The 19903-nt window shown below is 45.1% G+C and overlaps 2 protein-coding genes across 2 annotated transcripts in view; both read left to right on the top strand.

Annotated features, from left to right (window-relative positions):
• The first annotated feature begins 4669 nt into the window (after positions 1 to 4669).
• Positions 4670 to 10680, top strand: cyyr1 (cysteine/tyrosine-rich 1). The gene is made up of 4 exons (XM_076297390.1): positions 4670 to 5055; positions 7177 to 7276; positions 8161 to 8321; positions 9790 to 10680. Exons 1-4 carry the CDS (start codon positions 4977 to 4979, stop codon positions 9921 to 9923), a joined length of 474 nt encoding a protein of 157 aa, XP_076153505.1. The 5' UTR covers positions 4670 to 4976; the 3' UTR covers positions 9924 to 10680.
• Positions 10681 to 11813: 1133 nt separating this feature from the next.
• Positions 11814 to 19903, top strand: part of appa (amyloid beta (A4) precursor protein a) — a 28469-nt gene continuing 20379 nt past the window's right edge. The window contains exon 1 of the mRNA XM_076296853.1: positions 11814 to 11991. Within this exon, the coding sequence (XP_076152968.1) occupies positions 11932 to 11991 (60 nt within the window). The 5' untranslated portion in view covers positions 11814 to 11931. The remainder of the gene's footprint in view (positions 11992 to 19903) is intronic.

Here is a 19903-nt window from a genome sequence, read left to right as displayed (position 1 = left end):
TGACCGCAGCCATTGATCATGTGTGCTAATATAGCATGAAAAACAGTGTAGCAGTAAAACAGTAGTGAAAACATTAGGCTGTGTACATTAGTAAAACAGTAGTAAAACAGTAGTAAAGCAGTAGTGGGCAGTCAGTGCTCAAACATGGAGAGGGTGGAGAGGCAGACAGACTAAGCAGATAAGTCTATCTCTCCTCTTCCCTTTAGTGAGGCATTGAACAGTTCAATGGCCCTAGGAACAAATGACTTCCTCAGCCTTTCAGTTATGCATGGCAGTGAGCGAAGTCTCCAGCTGATCAAGCTCTTTTGCTTTTTGATAGTGCTGTAGAGTGGATGACTGGAGTGGATGAGTGGACCACTACAGAGACAGCCTTCCTTACCAGCCTGTCAAGTCGCCCAGCATCCTTCTTCTTTGTGCTTCCTCCCCAGCATACCACTGCATAGAAGAGGGCGCTGGCCACAACAGACTGATAGAACATCCTGAGGAGCTTGCTGCACACATTGAAGGACCGCAGCCTCCTCAGGAAGTACAGCCTGCTCTGTCCTTTCTTGTAGAGTGCATCAGTGTTGGCTGACCAGTCCAGTTTATTGTCCAGGTGGAGACCCAGATACTTGTAGGTGCTTACCACCTCCACATTGACCCCATCAATGGAGACTGGTAGCAGAGCGGGCTTAGACGTGCGGAAATCCATCACCATCTCCTTGGTCTTTGAAGTTGAAGGTGATTGAGTTTGCACCACTGCACAAAGTCCTCCACCAGGCTCCTGTACTCCATCTGCAAGAGCTTGTCTCCCAGTCTGAGGGGATGGATGGTGTTAAAAGCACTTGAGAAATCAAAGAACATGATTCTCACCGCACTTTTCCCCTTGTCTAGGTGAGAATGTGTCCTGTGTAAAAGATAAGTGATGGCATCGTCCACGCCCACTTTCTCCTGGTATGCAACATGTAACGGGTCTAGTGCATGGCGTACCTGGGGTCTGAGCATACCTAAGACCAGTCGCTCCATTGTTTTCATCTGGGGTCTGGGGTCTGTGTGTCTGATGGCTGTTGACTGAGGTCGTTGTCACCTCGTTGTTCGTGGTCGCCATGTGGGGGAGGGGTGCAATATCCAGTGATGGTGGGGGTGAGTGTTGCACTGGTAATTAGGTGGGGTGGGGGCTGGGGGATGGGCAATCGAATCTGTTGTAAAAGTGGTTCAGCTGGTTCGCCCTGTTCAGGTCTCCCTCCACAGAGCTGCTGCTCTTCTTAAGGCCAGTGATAGATTTAATACAGTCCCACACCTCCTTCATGTTGTTATCTTGCAGCTTCTGTTCCATATTCCTTCTGTAGTCCTCCTTAGCCTCTTTCAGCTTATTCTTGAGTTCCCCCTGTACTCGCCTCAGCTCTGCCATGTCCCCCTCCTTAAACGCCATCTTTTTCCTATTGAGAAGGGTCTTGACATTACTGGTTATCCAAGGCTTGTTATTTGGATAGCAGCGTACAGTCCTTGTGGGAACAACAATGTCCATACAGAAGTTCAGATAGTCAGTAGTGCAATGTGTGACCTCCTCTAAGTCCTCTCCATTCAGTAGCACACTCAGTGGACTCAAAGCAGTCTCTCAAAGCCTCATCCGCTTCCGGTGTCCACTTCCTGAAGGTGCGCGTGGCAACTGGTAGCCTCTGTACTTTTGGCTTGTACATTGGCTGAAGATGAATGAGGTTATGGTCCGACTTCGGGATTGCACCATCTGTTGTTTATGTATAGCACCAGTCCGCCTCTCTTCTTTTTGCCAGAAAGTTTATTGTCTCTGTCCAAACGAGCTACACTGAAGCCGGGGCAGCTCAACGTTAGCTGGGGGGATATGGCTTGTTAGCCACGTCTCCGTAAAGCATAGCAAACTACAATCCCTGTACAGCTTCTGATTTCTTACCAGGGCAGCCAGTTCGTCAGTCTTGTTGGCCAGTGAGTTCACGTTTCCCATAACCATCGAAGGAACCGAGGGCTTGTGTTGCCACTTCTTCTCCCGACGCCTAGTCCTCACTTTAACTCCCTCTCTGCACCCCCGAAAGCACCACAGCTCCTCCGGGATTTTTACGTGAACCCTACCAGCATTCCGTCGTATTGCAAGCAGCTGATTCCTTGTGTACACAAGTTTGTTGCCGCTGGAGCTGAAGTATTGTAATAGATCCATATCCATAGGATAGAATGAAAACACTCCTCAAAGTGCGTAATCCAAAAAAGTTGCGAAGTAAAAAAAGTAAAAAGTAAAGAAAAGACGGTAAAAGAAACACAAAGACACGGAGCTACCTCGACAGGCTGCCTCTGTTGCCGGCGCCGGAACCGGAACACAGTTATAACACCCACATCCCCCACGCTTGCTACGCGCCTGTCTGTGTCAACTCACTGGGTGGTTCAGCGTCATAGGTTGCAGTACGTTGAGAAAGCAGACGTGACATGGCCAGCAAAAAACAATTGAAACTGTTTGACTTTTTCAAACGAAAGGCAAAGGGGAAGAATTCATGTTTGCAAACTGAAATATAAGCTTATCCTGTCCGACCAACTCCATAAAGGCCAGCTATTAGTGTTGTTTACCTATCCTATCGCTAGCTGGCTAACAAGCTATCATTAGTAAACACTAAGCAGGAGCAAAGTCCTTTTAGGCAAGTCCCTCCACTCGGTGGCCATATCGCAATGCTTTTTTGGCACTCATCGGGCACCCTATTCAGCAGAAATGCGCGTGCGCAAGGCTTCACGACAACAATCTTGCTTCTGTGGCGAGTTCACAACACATGATTGGGAAGATGTCTTCACAACACACCATATGATTGACTCAATGTATTCACATCACACCACATGATTGGCTCAATGTATTCACATGTCGACGTTTTGCTGAGGAAGGGGTGGGATATGTGTGGACAACGGCCATATTGGCGTTACAAACTAACCCCATGCATTTCTATGGAGGATTTTTTGAGTGCTGTGTCTTCTCATTAGAAAGTCTCTGGCAGGAGTCAAAATTAACTTTTTGAAATGTGAATATCTACCATTCACTATCTTGAATATCTTCACTGACAAATGAAGTGGCGAAATTCACCCACCATTCAATAGGTAATCCGTATTTTCTGTCTGAAATCTACCAACTTTAATATTTACCAATTTTGTCTGGTGCAATTTTGAGCCTTGCTAGTAGGCTAAGCAAGCATTAGGCAACTGCAAGGCATCTGGTCAGGTTAATTGGCACGACACATTTCAGGGCTCGTTTTGAGAGAGAGAGAGAGATTTATGACACTCAGCTCTAAATAACTAAATTTAGCCAGAAGGGCTAAATGATTTCCCCCCTTGTTGAACATTTGTACTCATGTTCTGAGGAGCAGACGAGGATGTTACACTCTCTAACACACACAGTAGGCCTCTTTCTCTCTCTCTCTCTCTCTCTCTGTCTCTCTCTCTCTGTGAGCAATCCCATTTTAACATCAAACATTTTACTGTCTTTTTGGTAGATCTCTGGCATAGATCAAACAACAAAAGATCAGTTAGATGATGGAGAGAGAAGGGAGATCAACAGAAGGAGGTGCAGAACATTTGCTTAATGTTACATTACAATTACATGCAACCTCACACTTAAACGTGTATGTACCTTGTAGTAATTCAATAATAAATAATTTGGGCAGTCTAATGTTGTCTGTTGTCTACTATAATAACACCTTTTATGTACTGTATATATATAAAATCTTTACATTTACATCCGGTCCAGCCGGGCTAAGCCCAGGTTGTCCTGAAAGTCTAGAAACGCCCCTGTGTTTAAGAAGCGTGGGGAGAGCACACAGAACACCCCCGGATAGATTGCCTTGTTTCTCCAACATCTGCATGTAATGATGTCTATAATAATGGGTGATTTGTGGGTGGTATTCTCATAAAAGAGTTATATGGTCTCCTAAGAATGAGCTCTCACGGGCATTAATGTAGTGTATGGCTTATTGTAGTGGTAGGAAGGAGGATAATGAGACAATGTACTAAAAGGCAACCAAGAGCTAGAGAATAAAGCTTAATGGTGCCATCGTGTGTAATGTCCTTGTGCAGATGAATGGCGGTCATTATCAAAACTTACTCCATGACTCAAGGTATTGGTGACACAAGAAACAGTGAAAAGGAGGGCAATGATGATGATGATGATGAGTATGGTAATGGTAAGGACAGAGCTGTGTGTCAAGGGTTAAGGTGGAAGACAGGCGTGCTCTCTGTCACATGCGTGTTATCTCCAAACAGATAATTCCTCTTCTCTTGTCCAAGATGTTCTAAAAGGATTCGTGACACACATGGAGCAGTGTGGTAAAAATATCCTCTCAGGGACAGCCTGTTTCAGAGAAACAAATATCAAGGGAGAAAAAACAAACAAACCCGAGGGCAAAGACTGCATGCCGGCTTAAGGTGAAACAGTGAGACACAATTGGATGCATGCCTGCTTTGAAGAAACCGGAATGATCGTGAGGCCATCCCACTGTAGTTTACGCTTACCCTCAGTAATTGCCCATAACCGGTACTTTGAGGATAATAGGCTACTCGATGTCGTGACAAGGGGAGGGGTGATATTTATTTATTAATTTTCCGGTGGACTATAAACAGTAGGCTACATGGTCGCGTCCCAGTCACCATCCAAGCGGACTCCTGACAGAGTAGTATTCGGCAAAGAGTGGCAGGGGGAGGGGAGGACCTGGAAAAAAAAAAACTAGAAAAGGGAGGAAGGGAAAACAAAGAAGAAGAAGTCAAGGGAACGCGATTAGGAGGAGGGAACACGTGGAAAATTGGGAGAGTGCGTTTGCGCCGTTTGTAAAGTGAGGGGTAAACTCAGCCAACACGGCAGCTCCACAGTTCTTTATTTGAATGAACTAGAGCTTATTTAAATTTTCGCGTTTCACTCAGATGAATTTATTCCTGATGGAAACTTCAAACTAAATCTCTAAATTGACTAACATTTGTGGGGAAAGGGATCAGAAGACATGAACAATTCTGCATCTAGAACCGGACAGACGAGCTGGAAGTTGCTCAGAGAATCATTGTTGCTCTGCCTCTTTGCCGGTAAGTAGTTGATTGTTTGAAAATAAGAACATCCTAATTTATCGTCACCAGAATCAGGCCCTTTTGTTTGTTTTTGTCTAAGACAAACCATTAATCAGCCTTGTTAATTTTACCGTATTAGGATGAAAGAGGTAGGCTAGCTTGCGCTCTCTCGTAGCTTACGAGGTAGGATGCAGCGTACTGTTAATTTGTCTGTTTATCCATTCAATTGGTCTTTTTTGATCTGAAATAAGTAGACCTAGGCCTAAGAAATTTAGATTAGGTCCACTCAGTTTTTTCATGAACCTCAAAATCCACAAAAAGTTTAACGATAAGACTTGTCTTGTCAGTAGATATTGTATCTAGTTTTAAAAACGAATTTCATCGCAAAAAAACCCGACTTGTTTCCTACATAAAGTCCTGTAATTGTTGGGGTGTTGGTGGGGGAGGGGAAGGGGTGCAAGGGGTTCTCCTGGAGGTGGCAAGGATTGTATGGAGTCTTTGTCCCGGGCGTGTTGACCGACAAGGCCCGGAGGTAGGCTAAGAGGGGACCTCTTTAGACCACCCAGGCAGAGCAGACACACATCAAAAGGTCCGTTGACTTATAGCCACTGTGGCAAGACTACCAGGAACCCAACCCAGTTTTTCCTCCATCTGTATGTATCTATGCGAACTCTTCCTCAGTTTGTGAGTAGGCTATGTGTCTGTGTGAACTCTTCAACAGTTTGTTGTGTCTAAGTAGAGGTCTGAGCCAGGGGTTCGTGGTGATGAAGCACAGATATTGAAATATATGTCATGCTTAACTGAATATTGTTTTGACCATGGACCCAAGCACCAGCATTTCACTGTTCATTCATGTCTCTTGTATAGGCCTAGGGTTAGATTTGATTTTAGATAGATAGATAAAATAGGTAAGACAGATAGCCTAGGTAGGATTTTAACAGTTCAACCTTATTATCATTTGTTAAGCGGGAACAGTGTTGTTGTAATAGTGTCATTATAATGCATTCCTAAACTATTTGTAGTTTATAAGTTAGAGTAAGTTACAGTAGAGGTATAGTCAACAATGCATAAATCGTTGCCTTTTACTAATTGATGAAACATATACAGAGGAGCTAGAATATGAGGTCCCTCCACTTTTTTTTACCAAAGTCAAGTCAGAAGGCTGTTAAATAATGGCAGGAGAATACAGTGAATAGAACAGGACCAGACATGTTTGGTGGCTCTCATAGAAGACAGTTAGAGAGAGGTAGCCTACTAATATTTGCACAAGTATACGTACTGTCATGGAAGGATTTTTAGAAAAACTTGCCTCTCTTATGAGGTGTGTGAGTGTTGCTTGTTTAATTCAAACAAGTCTGTGTGTGTGTGTGTGAGAGAGAGAGAGAGAGAGAGAGGGAGGGAGAGGGAGGCAGGGGATATGGGAGAGTGACAGCAAGTTGTGAGATGATTCTGAGATTAAACCTCTATTTCTATGAAGTGCCAACATGCCCTGTTCCTGAACTGCTGTTGCCGTGGAGATTTACATTAACTCCACCCTGTGTGTGTGTGTGCACATGCTAGTGTGTGTGCTAGAGTATGTTTTTTTGTGGATGTGTGAATCTTATTTTACCAGATAATTGCAAGGCTGCATGCCGCCGGTCACCGCAATAAGGCATAATCATTTCTGTGATCATAATTTTAGAAGTCGTGATTGGATGCTGGAGGACACATCAGGAACCCAAATGTGTGTTTCTAAAACTGGCCAGTCTGGCTCTTCTTCTGAAAACTGTGTTACACAGTCAGTTTAGGACTGTCCATGTATCATTCTGTATACTCTTCTGAAAAGGATGTTAACATCATCCTCATCTAAATGGTTCTATTGCTTTCTGTACTATCTGTTGCTTTGTAACTATATACAAAACTTTGGAATCACCAGGCCTGTCAGGCTACAATACTTTTCAGTTCAGCCAACAGTAAAAGGTTTGCGGCAGGCAATTCATATTAAACAACTGTCTGTCTGTCTGTGATGTCTGGGCAATTTTATAAATTGCCTTTGCCTCCTCTTGTAGCATGATAATACTAAAGTGTACCTAGGTGTGTGTTTATATCTGAAGTGATATCTCTAAAATGTTGCATGTTTTTTTTCTGCGTGTGTTTCAGGGAGAGGGCAAGCACAGTGTGACGGCTGTTTAGAGTACTGCTGCGATGGAGCACCTCCTTTCTGCTGTTCCTACTATGCCTACGTGGGTGATATTCTCTCGTGAGTAACAAGATAAATTCACACACACACACACACAGAGACACACACACACACACATACACACACACACACACACACACACACACACACACACACACACACACAGAGCCACAGACACACACACACAGACACACACAGACACACACACACACACACACACACACAGAATCGCAGACTGTTTCTTTGCCATCGAGACTGACCTCTATACTGGGCTTGGCCTTTGACATGTCTCTGGCAGATGCAGCTGTTCTCTCTCAATCAGAATGGCTTTAAGGCGATATCTGATGTCACACACCATGGAGATTGTGCCAGTCTTCAGATGAGATTATACTCTTAGATATTCAAATAGATTGATAGAAGATTACCCATATGTAATAACCCTCTTATTTACAAAATGATTCCTCAACTCACACACCTTTAACAGCATGAGAGTTGTGTGGCTGGTAGAGAGAGAGAGATAGAAAGAGAGAGATAAACCAAGCCATTTGGACGGGGCATGGTGGTCAGCTATTGAGACATGTTTGGTCAGGTGTGTATGTGTGAAAACACACCCTTCCCATCCCCTGACCCCTTGTGTCTCCCAAGCCAAAAATCCTCTCCAGTTCCTGACTCAGACTGTCCGAAATTAGATAGCCCAAACAAGAACGCAAACAATCAGGAGCTAACTGGGTGGCCCTCCATCCGTTCACAAGCATTCAATTGTACTCTTAAAGCATACAAAACACAGTGCCTGTGGGTCAGAATGACTTGTTGATGGTGGGCTGAAAACTGAAAATAGGATGATTGTGTGAACAATTATGTGGGTGATTGTTTTTGGACAAGCCTGTGACAAATCTCTTTGTGTGTGTGTATGTGTGTGTGTGTGTGTGTGTGTGTGACTCCAGGGGGACGGCAATATCCGGCATCGTATTTGGCGTGGTGTTTCTGATGGGAGCGGTGGCGGCGGGCTTTCTGTTTGTCTGCATGTGTGTGAAGAACGGTCGAGGGGCTCGCGTTGGAGTCTTTGGCACGTCCTACATCAACACGGTGTCACAGGGATATCCAGGTGATGACTCACTCTGTCCCTCTATCTCCACGTCCCTTTCCTAGGCTTCCGGTTCGCATTTCTGGGCAGTGTTGTATCAGTATCAGTTTCACTAGATTTCACAGTCACTAATAGCCCCTTTTAATCTGTTCCTTGAGGGCTTCCAGTTAAAAAAACGTTCCAAACCAGTCCAAATACTTTGAAATGAAAATGAATCGGACTTTAGGTTAATGCTCTACAATTTTTTGTTTGTCATCATTAGCTCAATGTTGTTTTCTGTGCCACCAGGGGGGTATTCCAAGTACATGGTTTAGTGACAAACCTGGGTAAGTTAACTAAGAGTAAGTGGTAAACCTCCTACAACAAAAGCCCTAAGGTATTGTTTTGTAAGGAAAATGAAGCCATACAGCTCTTCTATTAGGAGGTTTACCCCTTACCCTGAATTAACTTACCCAGATCTGTCACTAAACCACATACTCGGAATACCCCCAGAAATGCCTTAGGAACGCACATTTTTGTTTATGTTGTTGAAAGGGTCTATATATATCTATATATCTCTATAGAGGTATGCCTTCTCTTCGAGATGCATGTTTATTAGCATACATATGTGCTGGTGGTGCTCTGGTAGATGTCTAATCTTGGTCAGCATAAAAATAAAGTCTCTTTGAAATAAAACAAAAGTAACACAAAGATTGAGCAAACCAATCTGAAAGTATCTAACCTGACCTCACATAAACACATACCTCTTGAACCAGTAGCACTTTAAGTTGGTAGGTTACATCAGTTCGGATACAAACAGGAAGCCATTGCATGCAGAACAATGAATCCTTTGAAGACTTTTTTGTGTAGAATATAACTCAAAGAGACTTGGAAGGAACTTATCTATGGCATAATAGACAGCATAAACACAGTTATTATATTCTCCCTACAGTAGGTAGGAAGCCTATTGTAACACAATTTATTGTGGATTTAGAATACATGGATAACTAATACCTCCATGTTAAAGCACACTCTGCCCAGTGGTTAAGTTAAGCCAATTTTTCCCTTTGCCCACTATTTACTTTTAGCCTTGCAGTGTCTTTTAAAAACCACCAGAGGGCATATCTGCCCTTCTGAAAATGTTAGATATACACACAGAAGCAGGTACGAAGGATCACATTAACAATTGTAATTGTAATTGTTAACAACTACACAGTAAAACATTTTACAACATACTACAACTTACTGTAACTGTACTTATTTTTAGCAGTAAGAGGCCATTATAGACTAAAAATACAAGAAAAGCATTACATTTAGGTCAGATACAGACACATGTGACCCTGTAGATATAGATGTTGAATATGTTTCCTCATAGAAATGGAGGTGTGATATTTGTCTGTTCTCACAAGCTGCTATTTTTCCCCACTGTGAACTGCCACCTCTTCCTGCCCCCTGTTGGAGTCATGCTGAGTAGCTGAATGCTGATGTGGTTGTCTCCGTTTACTTGCAGGTCCTCCTCCACCCTACACCTACGACTATGAGATGTACTCTGCAGATCTCCACCCGCCTCCGTATACACCCACCCCTCCCAGGAGCACAAACTACTCCCCTCCTCCCCCGTATCCAGGCTACACCCGGAAGTGAGCGATTATCTGCACCTGAGGGGTAGCAGCCTTTGCTCTTCATCACTGTGTATGGGGGAGGTGGGAGGGGGTAGACAGACACCCTCCCAGTGCGAGATGATGTGGTACTCCTGGGCTATAAATTAAGATACAAGAACTTGAGGATGTTCACCAAGGGTAAGAACTGCCCAGTTCTTCTCTGGTCAGACCAGTGATGTTGTGCCTTCTGGCTAGGTGCACACGGAAGGATCAGCCCAGGAGAACCTGGAAGCCACAGGGGAAATGGAAGTAGCTGTCTGCACAGAGAATATGGAGCTTTCTGAAAGGACCATTTTGAGCACATACAATATAAAAATGTTCCTGTGTTGTGCCATAAAGACTTGTCAGTAAACTATGTTTGATCAGAGAAGACAGGATGAAATAACTGGACTCAAACGAACTGAAAATGGACTATAATTTGAATGAAGCTCCATTGGCCTGAAACTTGAAGAAAACCTGAGAATAACTTGACTGAGAAGAATACGGTTTTGAGAATATGATGTTGCTGCATCTTATAATGCTGTTATGTATCAGTGAGGTTTTGTTGAACTGATGAAAAGTCCTCCTGTTGTCATACTTCTCATGGAGGATTACTATGTATTTTCCGGTTCTATTTTTAGTATGTTCTTTCTTCGTGTTATCAGATGCATCAGCATCAGCTCCTAATGTGACATGATGAGATGTGACAAATGCTTAATTTCTTAGGACTTATCTAATAAATGCAAACTGGTTGCACAGCATGAAGCCGTTGGTTCCCATGCGTCTGCATGAGTCTGCCAAATGAATAAGCAAGTGAGTAAGTCTGCATGAGGTTTGAATTCACCTAGGGCATTATAACACTGCAGAAATCTCATCCATGGAAGCTTCAGTTTTCACCAGCAGGCTAAGACATGAGATTGACATGGTCCTCTGGAGAAATCTCTGATAGGCTACACTTTTAAAGCAACATGATGTATTTTCATGTATTTGACTAGGTAAGATAAGATAGGCCAGATAGAGATACTTTCAATCTCACTTTTCCCCTTGGCTATGCACGATTTTTGTGCCATCAGTCGGAAAATATTACTTTCCACATTAGGGTGTATTATTGTATTGACAGATTATTGCCAGCCAAATCGCTCAAATAAATCAGTGACTAAGGTAGTGAGCTCTCATTAACACCAACTCATCGGGTAATCTTTGACAGGCAAGACTTTTGACCTTCTGAGTGCTAGGTTTAGGCTAAAACTGTATAATGTATCTTTAAAATAACTGTTTTCCATTTGAGCTTTTAATATAAGAGCCATCCAGCTTGTATCAAATCACGATGTATTGTAGGCCTAATGATTGAATGACCGACTGACCTGTTTTCATTCTCAAGGCCAGCGTGGAGCGGACATAATAGAGCTCTGTGAACATGATGGACCTTACGTGTTCTGAGTGAGGCTAAATAAGAGCAAAGCAAATATGGTGTTCCTCAACTTGCCACCAGGTGGCGTAGCAACTGGAGGACGACCCGGTTCTTACACACATAATAACATAATCAGTAGGATGTCTGTTGACATGTCTCCTCTCACTGATAAGCACATTTTTTTTTCAGCTTCCACCTGTTTAATACATGGCATGAGAGCCAAAAAAGCCATTACTCGTCATCCCAGCAGGTTGCTAGCTGATGTCAAAAAAATAAAGAGATTGAGAGATAGGCCTACGTCTATTCTACCTAAAACACAATGCGATAAATAAATGGAGAGTGATTTTGCCTCGTTTCCTGCTATACCCATTGTGTGACTGTGGCGAGGGTATTGTGCTGCTTCCATTGCCCCCTCCCCTCCCGACGAATCCATTCTCGCAGTCCAGTCAGGTGACTGTTTGCTAGCAGCTGTACAGCCTCGCTATCGGTCTCCATCATTTCTCAGTGGAGCAGCGACACGAATACATAGACACTGCAATCACCTCGCTATATTTTAGCCCAGCACCCCGACACACCGCAGGCGCTGTGAAGAAAACTCGGCATGGGGGACCATATTGCTATTTTCCTGTTGATGCTTGCGTCCACGGCATTGTCTCTTGAGGTAAGGAAATTGTAATACAAATAGTCATGACTGAGGAACGCTACGGGTTGTTGTATTGGGGAGTCGTGAGAACCACTGTGTACATTTGTTATGTTCGAGTGTCGAATACGGGTTATATAGTCATAATGTTTGTACAGTCTTGTGCGTAAAGTTGTGTTATGGCCCGTCTGCATTGCGAAAACGATATAGGCTATGTCTCGTTAGAATGTCTGCGTTAGTGTTCAGGTAACCTAGCTTATGCTATTCCCTACGCATCCCGTAAGGCTTTGAACAGTAGATGGCACAAACAAAATGGCCATACAATGTAAAGCGTAATACCGTGTCTTTTTTCTGATAAAGTAGGCTAAATCGTTGGAGCAGTTGGACTTTCTATGAATGTTCAATATTATGAGAGCGCGTAGGCCCGTGTAATCCTTTGCGCTTTAAAACCATGTCCGACCTTACCTCTCACTCTGCTAGATTGTGTCCCTCCCGATGAGCTACTGTGGGCTGATGTAAAAATTCTTAAGGTCCGTGCATGTATAGGATACATATTGCACATATGTAATATTAACCAAACCTACCGTCGTGCAAGTGGGGTCATGGGGATGCGGAAGTTTCCAGAAAATGCTGATTTGTTTTTTTTTTTTATTATTATTATTAGTCGTGATTCCAGAAGAAATCACGCTATTTCCTTTATCACGGACTGGTTGATGTTGAACTGGCAGTGTGTCCAAATATGTGTTAAGGCGTCACCAGTGTTGTCTACATGCCGACAAACAGCTTAGTGGTTGTGTTGTGAACACATATCACAGTGCATCGCCATCTCATTCCCCCACCCCTGGTGATTTTATTAGGTTATATTCATTAGCGTTAAAGAGAATGTAGAGCCCTGTGTTACCCCTGTGCTGCGCTTTATCTGTTATTCGAGGAATCGTTACATTGTTGCTTTCTTGAGAACGCGTGTCGGTCCATTCCGCAATGTTTCCCTGACATTCTTAACCACGTCCCAGTTTCAATTGCGGTGGCGTGTGGAAGCAGTGGTGGGCGTGCTTTAGGGAAAAAAAGTCTATTTATATATTTGTGGCCATATATTTTGCTAACACTCGTACGTTTATTATATATTTTGGGTACCAAACGCATCAAGAGCGCAGGCTTGGCCTTTCACAACAGGGGGTGAGGAAAATATCCTCGTCAACATGTTACATGTCGAGAACAGGGAGTAGGATGTTGCCAGATAGAAATAAGATGGCGGCGGTGCACTGCGGTGTTCTATTATAACTCCACAGGATCGGGACCAAACGTACAAGAAACGCATCGTCTTTTTTCTGAAACTGAAAGGGGGTTTCAACATATTAGTCTGCCCTCCCCAACGCCTTTCATTCAGTTCATTACACTTGAAGGAGGTTTCAAATCACTAGCTCAACGTCATGGTCCGTGAACATGCTGTCTGGAGAGGCTGTTGCGGTAGGAGTGTGATGGCACCGTAGCGCACACATGCATTGTTTGTCGCCCCGGCATTATGCCATACTCTGGTCTGCCAGAGACAATCACTCACTGTTAACGGCAGTCACACAATTACTCAGCATACCATGGCATCTTGCTTAAAACCACAGTGGTTTTGGAAGATACTGACACTCAATTAGACGGTTTAATTAACGAAATACTGTCATGACCATACTTTATTTTGGCATTTAATAAAGTAAAGCAATACGATTTTAACGTTAAGCCAACACAATCACTTTGTTTAAAATTCAACTCTGATTTACGGTATGTTTAATTCGGTTGAGGGTTGACAAGCCTGTTCATCACCTGCAGTGCACAGATTTGTTTTTGTTAGGCAAATTGTCACGTGCAGTTGGCCACAATCCTCAGCGCTCTTCAGAGTGCCGTGGGCGATTTAGCCTTGTTTGACTATCAGCCTTATTTGCTTGGACTATTTGGAGAAAATCACTCACTGCTGTAGATTTTAAATCGCCAGAGCTTTTCTCTCAGCCGACAGGCAACATGTGGTAGTCTAGCCCAGCAAGGCAGTAGGTACATTTTCATTCCAGTCAAAGGTGCGAGACTCCTGTCTGACTCCCCTGTCAGGAGAAGTGATTGTTTGGTAGACTGGGGTGGGTCCTCTGTATTTGATTGTTTTCAGTGCAGTAAGGCCTGGATACAGAGGATGAATTATTGTATTTGGCTTAGTCAGAGCCTTGGGAAATTTTTGGTAGCTAAACTGTACTCACTGCCGATATCCACCCGAACAGTCGATCCTCCATCACTGTCAACCAAATACCAGTCCCATCTGCTGGTTTTCATTTATTGCTTCCTAGTGTTGATGAAAATGAGACTCCAATGGTATGACAAAAATGTGATCAGAGCAGACGTCAAACCACAATGGAAGCATCACAATGAGAATATTATGCCTAGGGGTCTTTTAAGGACAGACTTTTTAATGGTCTGGTTGTTCTACTGGGTATTAGTTACGAAACAGTGGCACAGAGTTGCTATGGTGTCATGAGCAAGACTGTGCTGGTTGTCTAGAGCGAGGCCCATAACTCTTCCCATCTGCCTGATGTCGTATCCGTTTATGAGCCTGGTGTGTGTGTGTTGTTCTTCACCCCTCTCTTTTTCCCCCTTCTCCCATCTTAACTTTATGGTTCCTCGCTCACATTGTACTTTTTGTTGAGTCTGTTGTTGCCTGTTTTTTTATGGAGTGTTGTTGTGACAACATATTCTTCCTCTCTGAGTGTCTGCTGATGGCTGCAGTAGTTCTTCTATGACCAGGCTTAAGCTATGGCCCTATGTGTTTGTCTGATAGACGAACACACACACACACACACACACACACACAGTCACGTTCCTGGTGCTGGAATGGAAGGCATTCAGAGCGGATCATGGTGAAAGCCGACAGGCTGAAAAGAGGGCTTTGTTGGGCCGGGAATGGGAGCGGCGCTGGGGAGGGAGGGCACCAGGGGCCAGCCAGTCAGCAGGTGGGCGATCGGTCGGTGTTGCAACTGGTGAGGTGTGGGGCTCAGGTGGGAAGCAGCAGGCTCCTGGACCATCAGACCAACCCTCTCAGTCATTAGTCATCCTAGCCGTCTGCCCCAAAGAGCGATCTGAGGTCTGTGTCTGTGTCTGTTTGTGTGTGTGTGTGTGTGTGCGCGCGCAGGTGCTGTCTGATATAGATTGGCCCGGAGCAGCCTCATCTGGATGGCAGGGTGGGGGGCTGGGGTTGCTGATGATTCTTCTACTGGTAGTGGTTACGGTGGGGGGCTGGGGTTGCTGATGATGCTTCTACTGGTAGTGGTTACGGTGGAGGGATGGGGTTTGGTGGTGGTGTTGGCAGCATGTCCCATGGCTGTCTCTTGACAGAACTCCACTTCAAGGCTCACCGCTGCCATGGCAACCGCACCTCTCGGAGCGAGCGTAAGGGTGTAGCTCCCTGCCGCTAATGAGACGCGCCTGTCATCCCGGTGGCCATGTTTTTAACAGACATCTCTTCCCCAGTGGAACACACTGGCCTCCGACCCCACCCTTAGATGGGAGCAGGGCGGGAAGTGATGATCTGTGCCCCACCCCCAACCACCCGACTGCCCCCTGAGGCAGCGTCTGCCCGAGAGACCCACAGGTGCAGTCACCTGGGCGACAGAGCCGAAAGTCTCCACAGGTAGTAGCGGGCGTGGCCGTGATTAATCTCCCAGACATTTCAACATACATGTGAGTCATATTTGTGTACAGGGTGGTGATCATAACAAAGAAAATAAATTAGTGGTGTCCTGTTGAATAATCTGTTGGATTTTGTAAACAATAGCCAAACCAGGAAGATGAATGATCAGAGGCCAGTTACTCAGTTCCAGACTCCTGGATTAATGCAGAACTTCAATAGAATATTAAGAGCAGAATAACAGAAGATATCTTTCACAGTTGGATACACTTCTTTTGGTTGGATACAGTTTTGTGCTTTCAATAACCATTTTTTCCAGGTTGTGTACTATTGACTTTTGCATTAATTCCAGTCAGCACAATATCAGTTTTATGATGCCTATACCTCTAGGCTGATATGCCTCTCAGTAGCCAACCTCTTGAAAAAAAACCTAGATCCTCCCTCTCCTTGGTTGTCGTGGCACCCAGAGCCTCCCTGGTGCTTAGCAGCAGTTCTATAATTATCCCCCCTCACCACACACACACACATACATGTACCCCCCCCCCCCCTCTCCCTGTGAGGGCCAAGGCTGGGTGGGGTTGAATGGGGAGGGTGGGGTGTATGCATGCGCGGCTGGTATTCCTGTCTCCCTGCTCTCATTTCCTCTCCCCAGCCTCAGAGCCATCTCCAGGACTTAACCCTTCAAACTCCTTTGCTCTGTGCTAACACCAAGGTGTAGCTCAGTGAAGTGTGTGTGTGGTGGTGTGTGTGTGTGGGGGGGGGGGGGGGGTGTAGGGTTGGGGTCATGTTCACCTGAGACACACAGAAGACGCCTAGATGGCTCAGTGAACCTTAGGCTGTGCAGGGGAAACATTAACCAGGCAAATAGCAAAGCAGTGAAAACATTAACACACACTTCTGCATTCCTGATGCCCAATGCCTGAACGCTGGAGTTCAATTTTAGCTCTGTCGCTGTGTGTGTGTGTGTTTGTGTGTAGACTTCTAAAGTGTGTTAGCTTCAGGCTTTGCCTCCTTGGTCTTGAGACAGGCTCGTCTCAAGTGTTCCTAATTTTGTACTCCCCTGGTGACGCAGTGCAGAGAGATATTCCTGACCGGCTGCCACTGTTTTACCTTCTGCTTCCTGTTTGCTTCCTCCTCTTGTGGGGCGGACTTCCTGTGTTTGTCTGGCCCTGGCACAAGCCCCCCTCTGGAAGAAAAGAAATTAACCCTTACAATTCCACGTATGAACAAAGATGGAGTGGAACTATCAGTGTGTTTTTCCCCTCGACAGGCCTGTTGATTTGTTGTTGAAGTCCCAAGCTCCCTTTCCTCTCTTTGTTACATGTAAATGGCCCTTCACTATAGTCTCGGTATACAATTTCAGGGGTGACCTAAATAGATACTGCAGCAGGCTTTCTATGACCTCTAACTCACTTTAATGACCCAGGTGAGGATGTTCACACTTTCACAGTGGTTCAGAGTAAGAATACGCGCTGCTTTGGATTTCATCAATATTTTATGATCCAGTTCTATTAGCAGGGCGAAGATTTATACCATGAATAATTCACTGTCATCGCTAGCAAAGAGCCCGACCCCCATACTGTATGCAAGAGCATGTTGTGCAATGTGTGATGGTGACGATCAGTGATGAGTGTTTTATCATGGTAAATAAATTATTTCTCTTATCACCTTTGTGTAATAGAAGAACAGTGGAAAGATATTTACTGGTTTTTAGCAGGTATCGGGTAAGTGTAAGCACTTTTCCCATAATGCTTTTGCTGACCACTGGATGGGAATGGAGGGTGGAGTTAATGTAAATCTCCACGGCAACAGCTGAGTTCAGGAACAGGGCATGTTGGCACTTCATAGAAATAGAGGTTTAATCTCAGAATCATCTCACAACTTGCTGTCACTCTCCCATATCCCCTGCCTCTCTCTCTCTCTCTCTCTCTCTCTCTCTCTCTCTCTCTCTCTCTCTCTCTCTCTCTCTCTCTCTCTCTCTCTCTCTCTCTCTCTGACATTTTCTGTGTGTATCTCCCTCTGTTTCTCATTTTTCTGTCTTGTCTTTCTTCCTCTCTCTCTCCCACTGTCTGTCATATCCTTCTCTTCCTCACAATGTCTCTCCTTTCTTCCCCATCTTTTGAATATTCCCATGTCTCCCCCTCTCCTGCATCCTCTACTTTCAGAGCCCTCCCACCCCATCCCACTCTCCTTTCCTTCCCCCTGTTTGTCTCTCTCCTATTTTCATTCTATTAGTCTTTCTCTTGAATGCATGCGCTGCGCTCCCTCTGCCCGACCACAACAAAAACACCCCCACCATAAACCCTTCACTCTCACACAGATGGGCCCAAAGGGGTGGGAGAGCGAGGTCTGGGAGTATTTTTTTTTGTTCTCCTGTTGTCATAGCGATGGAGAGGGGGCTCGAGCAGCAGACGGACCGTCTTCATTTTTATTTGCGTGGCAATGGCAGCTCTTCTCTGTGTGTGTGTGTGTGTGTGTGTGTGTGTGTGTGTGTGTGTGTGTGTGTGTGTGTGTGTGTGTGTGTGTGTGTGTGTGTGTGTGTGTGTGTGTGTGTGTGTGTGTGTGTGTGTGTGTGTGTGTGTGTGTGTGTGTGTGTTAGAGGGACAGTACACAGGCGGAATGTTGGCAGGCACGGTGAGAGGGAAGTGAGGGGTCTGGCTGGCCTATGATCACTGAAACATACACCCGTTCAGGATCCGGTCACACACTCACACACCCCACATAAGCACACACATCCGAGTCCAGTCTTAACAAGTGTCAAAGGATATCATTATACATACACCCACACTCAACACAAATGCATAGCTTCATAGTCTGGTCTTACCACATGGCCAGGAGTATCATCACCCACCCACTCACACACCCCCACACACAAACCCACTCAAACACAGCAGAATTTCTGAGTAGGGCTTCTCTTGTGTGGGGCCCCTTTACATATTTAGACCTGTCTTGAACACACACGCACACACACACACACTCTCTGTCTATTTTTCATTAGATCTGATTTGGACGTCATTGCTGCTGAGCCACCTGCGCTGCTCGGGGGCTTGTCCGCAGCTCTGCCACAGAAGCTCCTGTGATGCGGCCTTTGGGCAGGTGTCTGGTTACAGCAGGTGGAGCCATGGCCGTCTGGTCACCGCAGCGCAGATCTAAGGGCTCGCCGCCACACTGCGTCCTCACTGCCACAATCTGTCTCAGCTTAAGCCACAAACATGTGCTCAAGTGCCAGCTAAATAGTCCAGGAAAAGAGGAAGTGCTCGAAGTAGCTATGTGATCTGGTGTTGGGTGGAGGGGCCGATACAAGGTATTGGGGCCCCAGTTTGTTCATTCGTTTTGTTTAAAAGGTAGAAACTGGTGTCTCTTTGAAAAACAGGTTGTTATGTAGCTCACAAGTAATACTGTGCCTTCATTTTGGGTTGCTAAAAAAACATGTGCCTTTTTAACTACAGCTTGTTAAAATGTAGCTCACAGAAATGCTGGAATGTCCTACATTCAGCATTGATTTGATATAGGCAAGTGCAACACAGCTCTTTTTGGTCAGCAAAAACGGATTCCATGCTCGCCTCATTTGTGCAGTCAGGATTTGACTGGTTTGTTGCTTCAAAGCGCATGTCCACTTAATGATTGGTGCTTTGGAAACTGAGAAAGGCGTGTGTGTGTGTGTGTGTGTGTTAAAACAGACGCACATACAGTACAAACACACACACTGCTCACAACTTGTTAAAAAGAACTTCAAAGTCTCTGTATATACCACCCCAAGCAAAAAGGGGGAAAAAAGACTGAAATGCACACCATGCACTGCCACCAGGGATGTTCGGTGGTGTTCTGGGACTCGGTGGTGTTCTGGGACTCGGTGTCCTGGATGACTTTGCACAGTCCCAGCACTGGGCCATGCGGGTGGTGCTAAATCCTTGAAATTTGTGATCAGTGCGAGGGGGGAAAAAAGAAGCCAACTGTCGTTCCAAAATGTAATCTCGCAGTCTTCTGTCTGGGTAATAAAGGCCGTGAAATAAAGCTCCCAGCTGGATTTGTGTGTGTGTGTGTGTTGTATCCCCATACATGTGTGAGATGCAGGGTAGAGTCAGGGTAATGCGTGTTAGTTTGTGTGGGTGTGTCTACATGTTTGATGTGTGTGTGTGTGTGTGTGTGTGTGTGTGTGTGGTGTTGCTCCCTCAGACACCATGTCCCCTATCCTCAGGGGGTCTCTGCCCAGTGGGGAATCTGATCCCAGACTCTCACACAGGGGCTTCTGTTCTGCCCAGATAACACTAACTAACA

The sequence above is a fragment of the Alosa pseudoharengus genome, unplaced genomic scaffold (genome assembly GCF_046254945.1).
Source record: "Alosa pseudoharengus isolate Yale_2024_CS ecotype anadromous, Long Island Sound unplaced genomic scaffold, YU_APseudo_1.1 YU_APseudo_1.1_scf_20, whole genome shotgun sequence".
Lineage (NCBI taxonomy): Eukaryota > Metazoa > Chordata > Actinopteri > Clupeiformes > Clupeidae > Alosa > Alosa pseudoharengus.
The sequence above is the reverse complement of the archived record's forward strand: the minus strand, read 5'-3'. Positions and strand labels throughout refer to the sequence as shown.

What these genes read in the sequence shown, in the direction of transcription:
- cyyr1 (XM_076297390.1), top strand. Translation starts at nt 4,977, where the DNA reads ATGAACAATTCTGCATCTAGAACCGGACAGACGAGCTGGAAGTTGCTC. An exon ending in GTTGCTCTGCCTCTTTGCCG is followed by an intron (nt 5,056 to 7,176) that starts GTAAGTAGTTGA and finishes CGTGTGTTTCAG; the next exon opens with GGAGAGGGCAAGCACAGTGT. An exon ending in TACGTGGGTGATATTCTCTC is followed by an intron (nt 7,277 to 8,160) that starts GTGAGTAACAAG and finishes GTGTGACTCCAG; the next exon opens with GGGGACGGCAATATCCGGCA.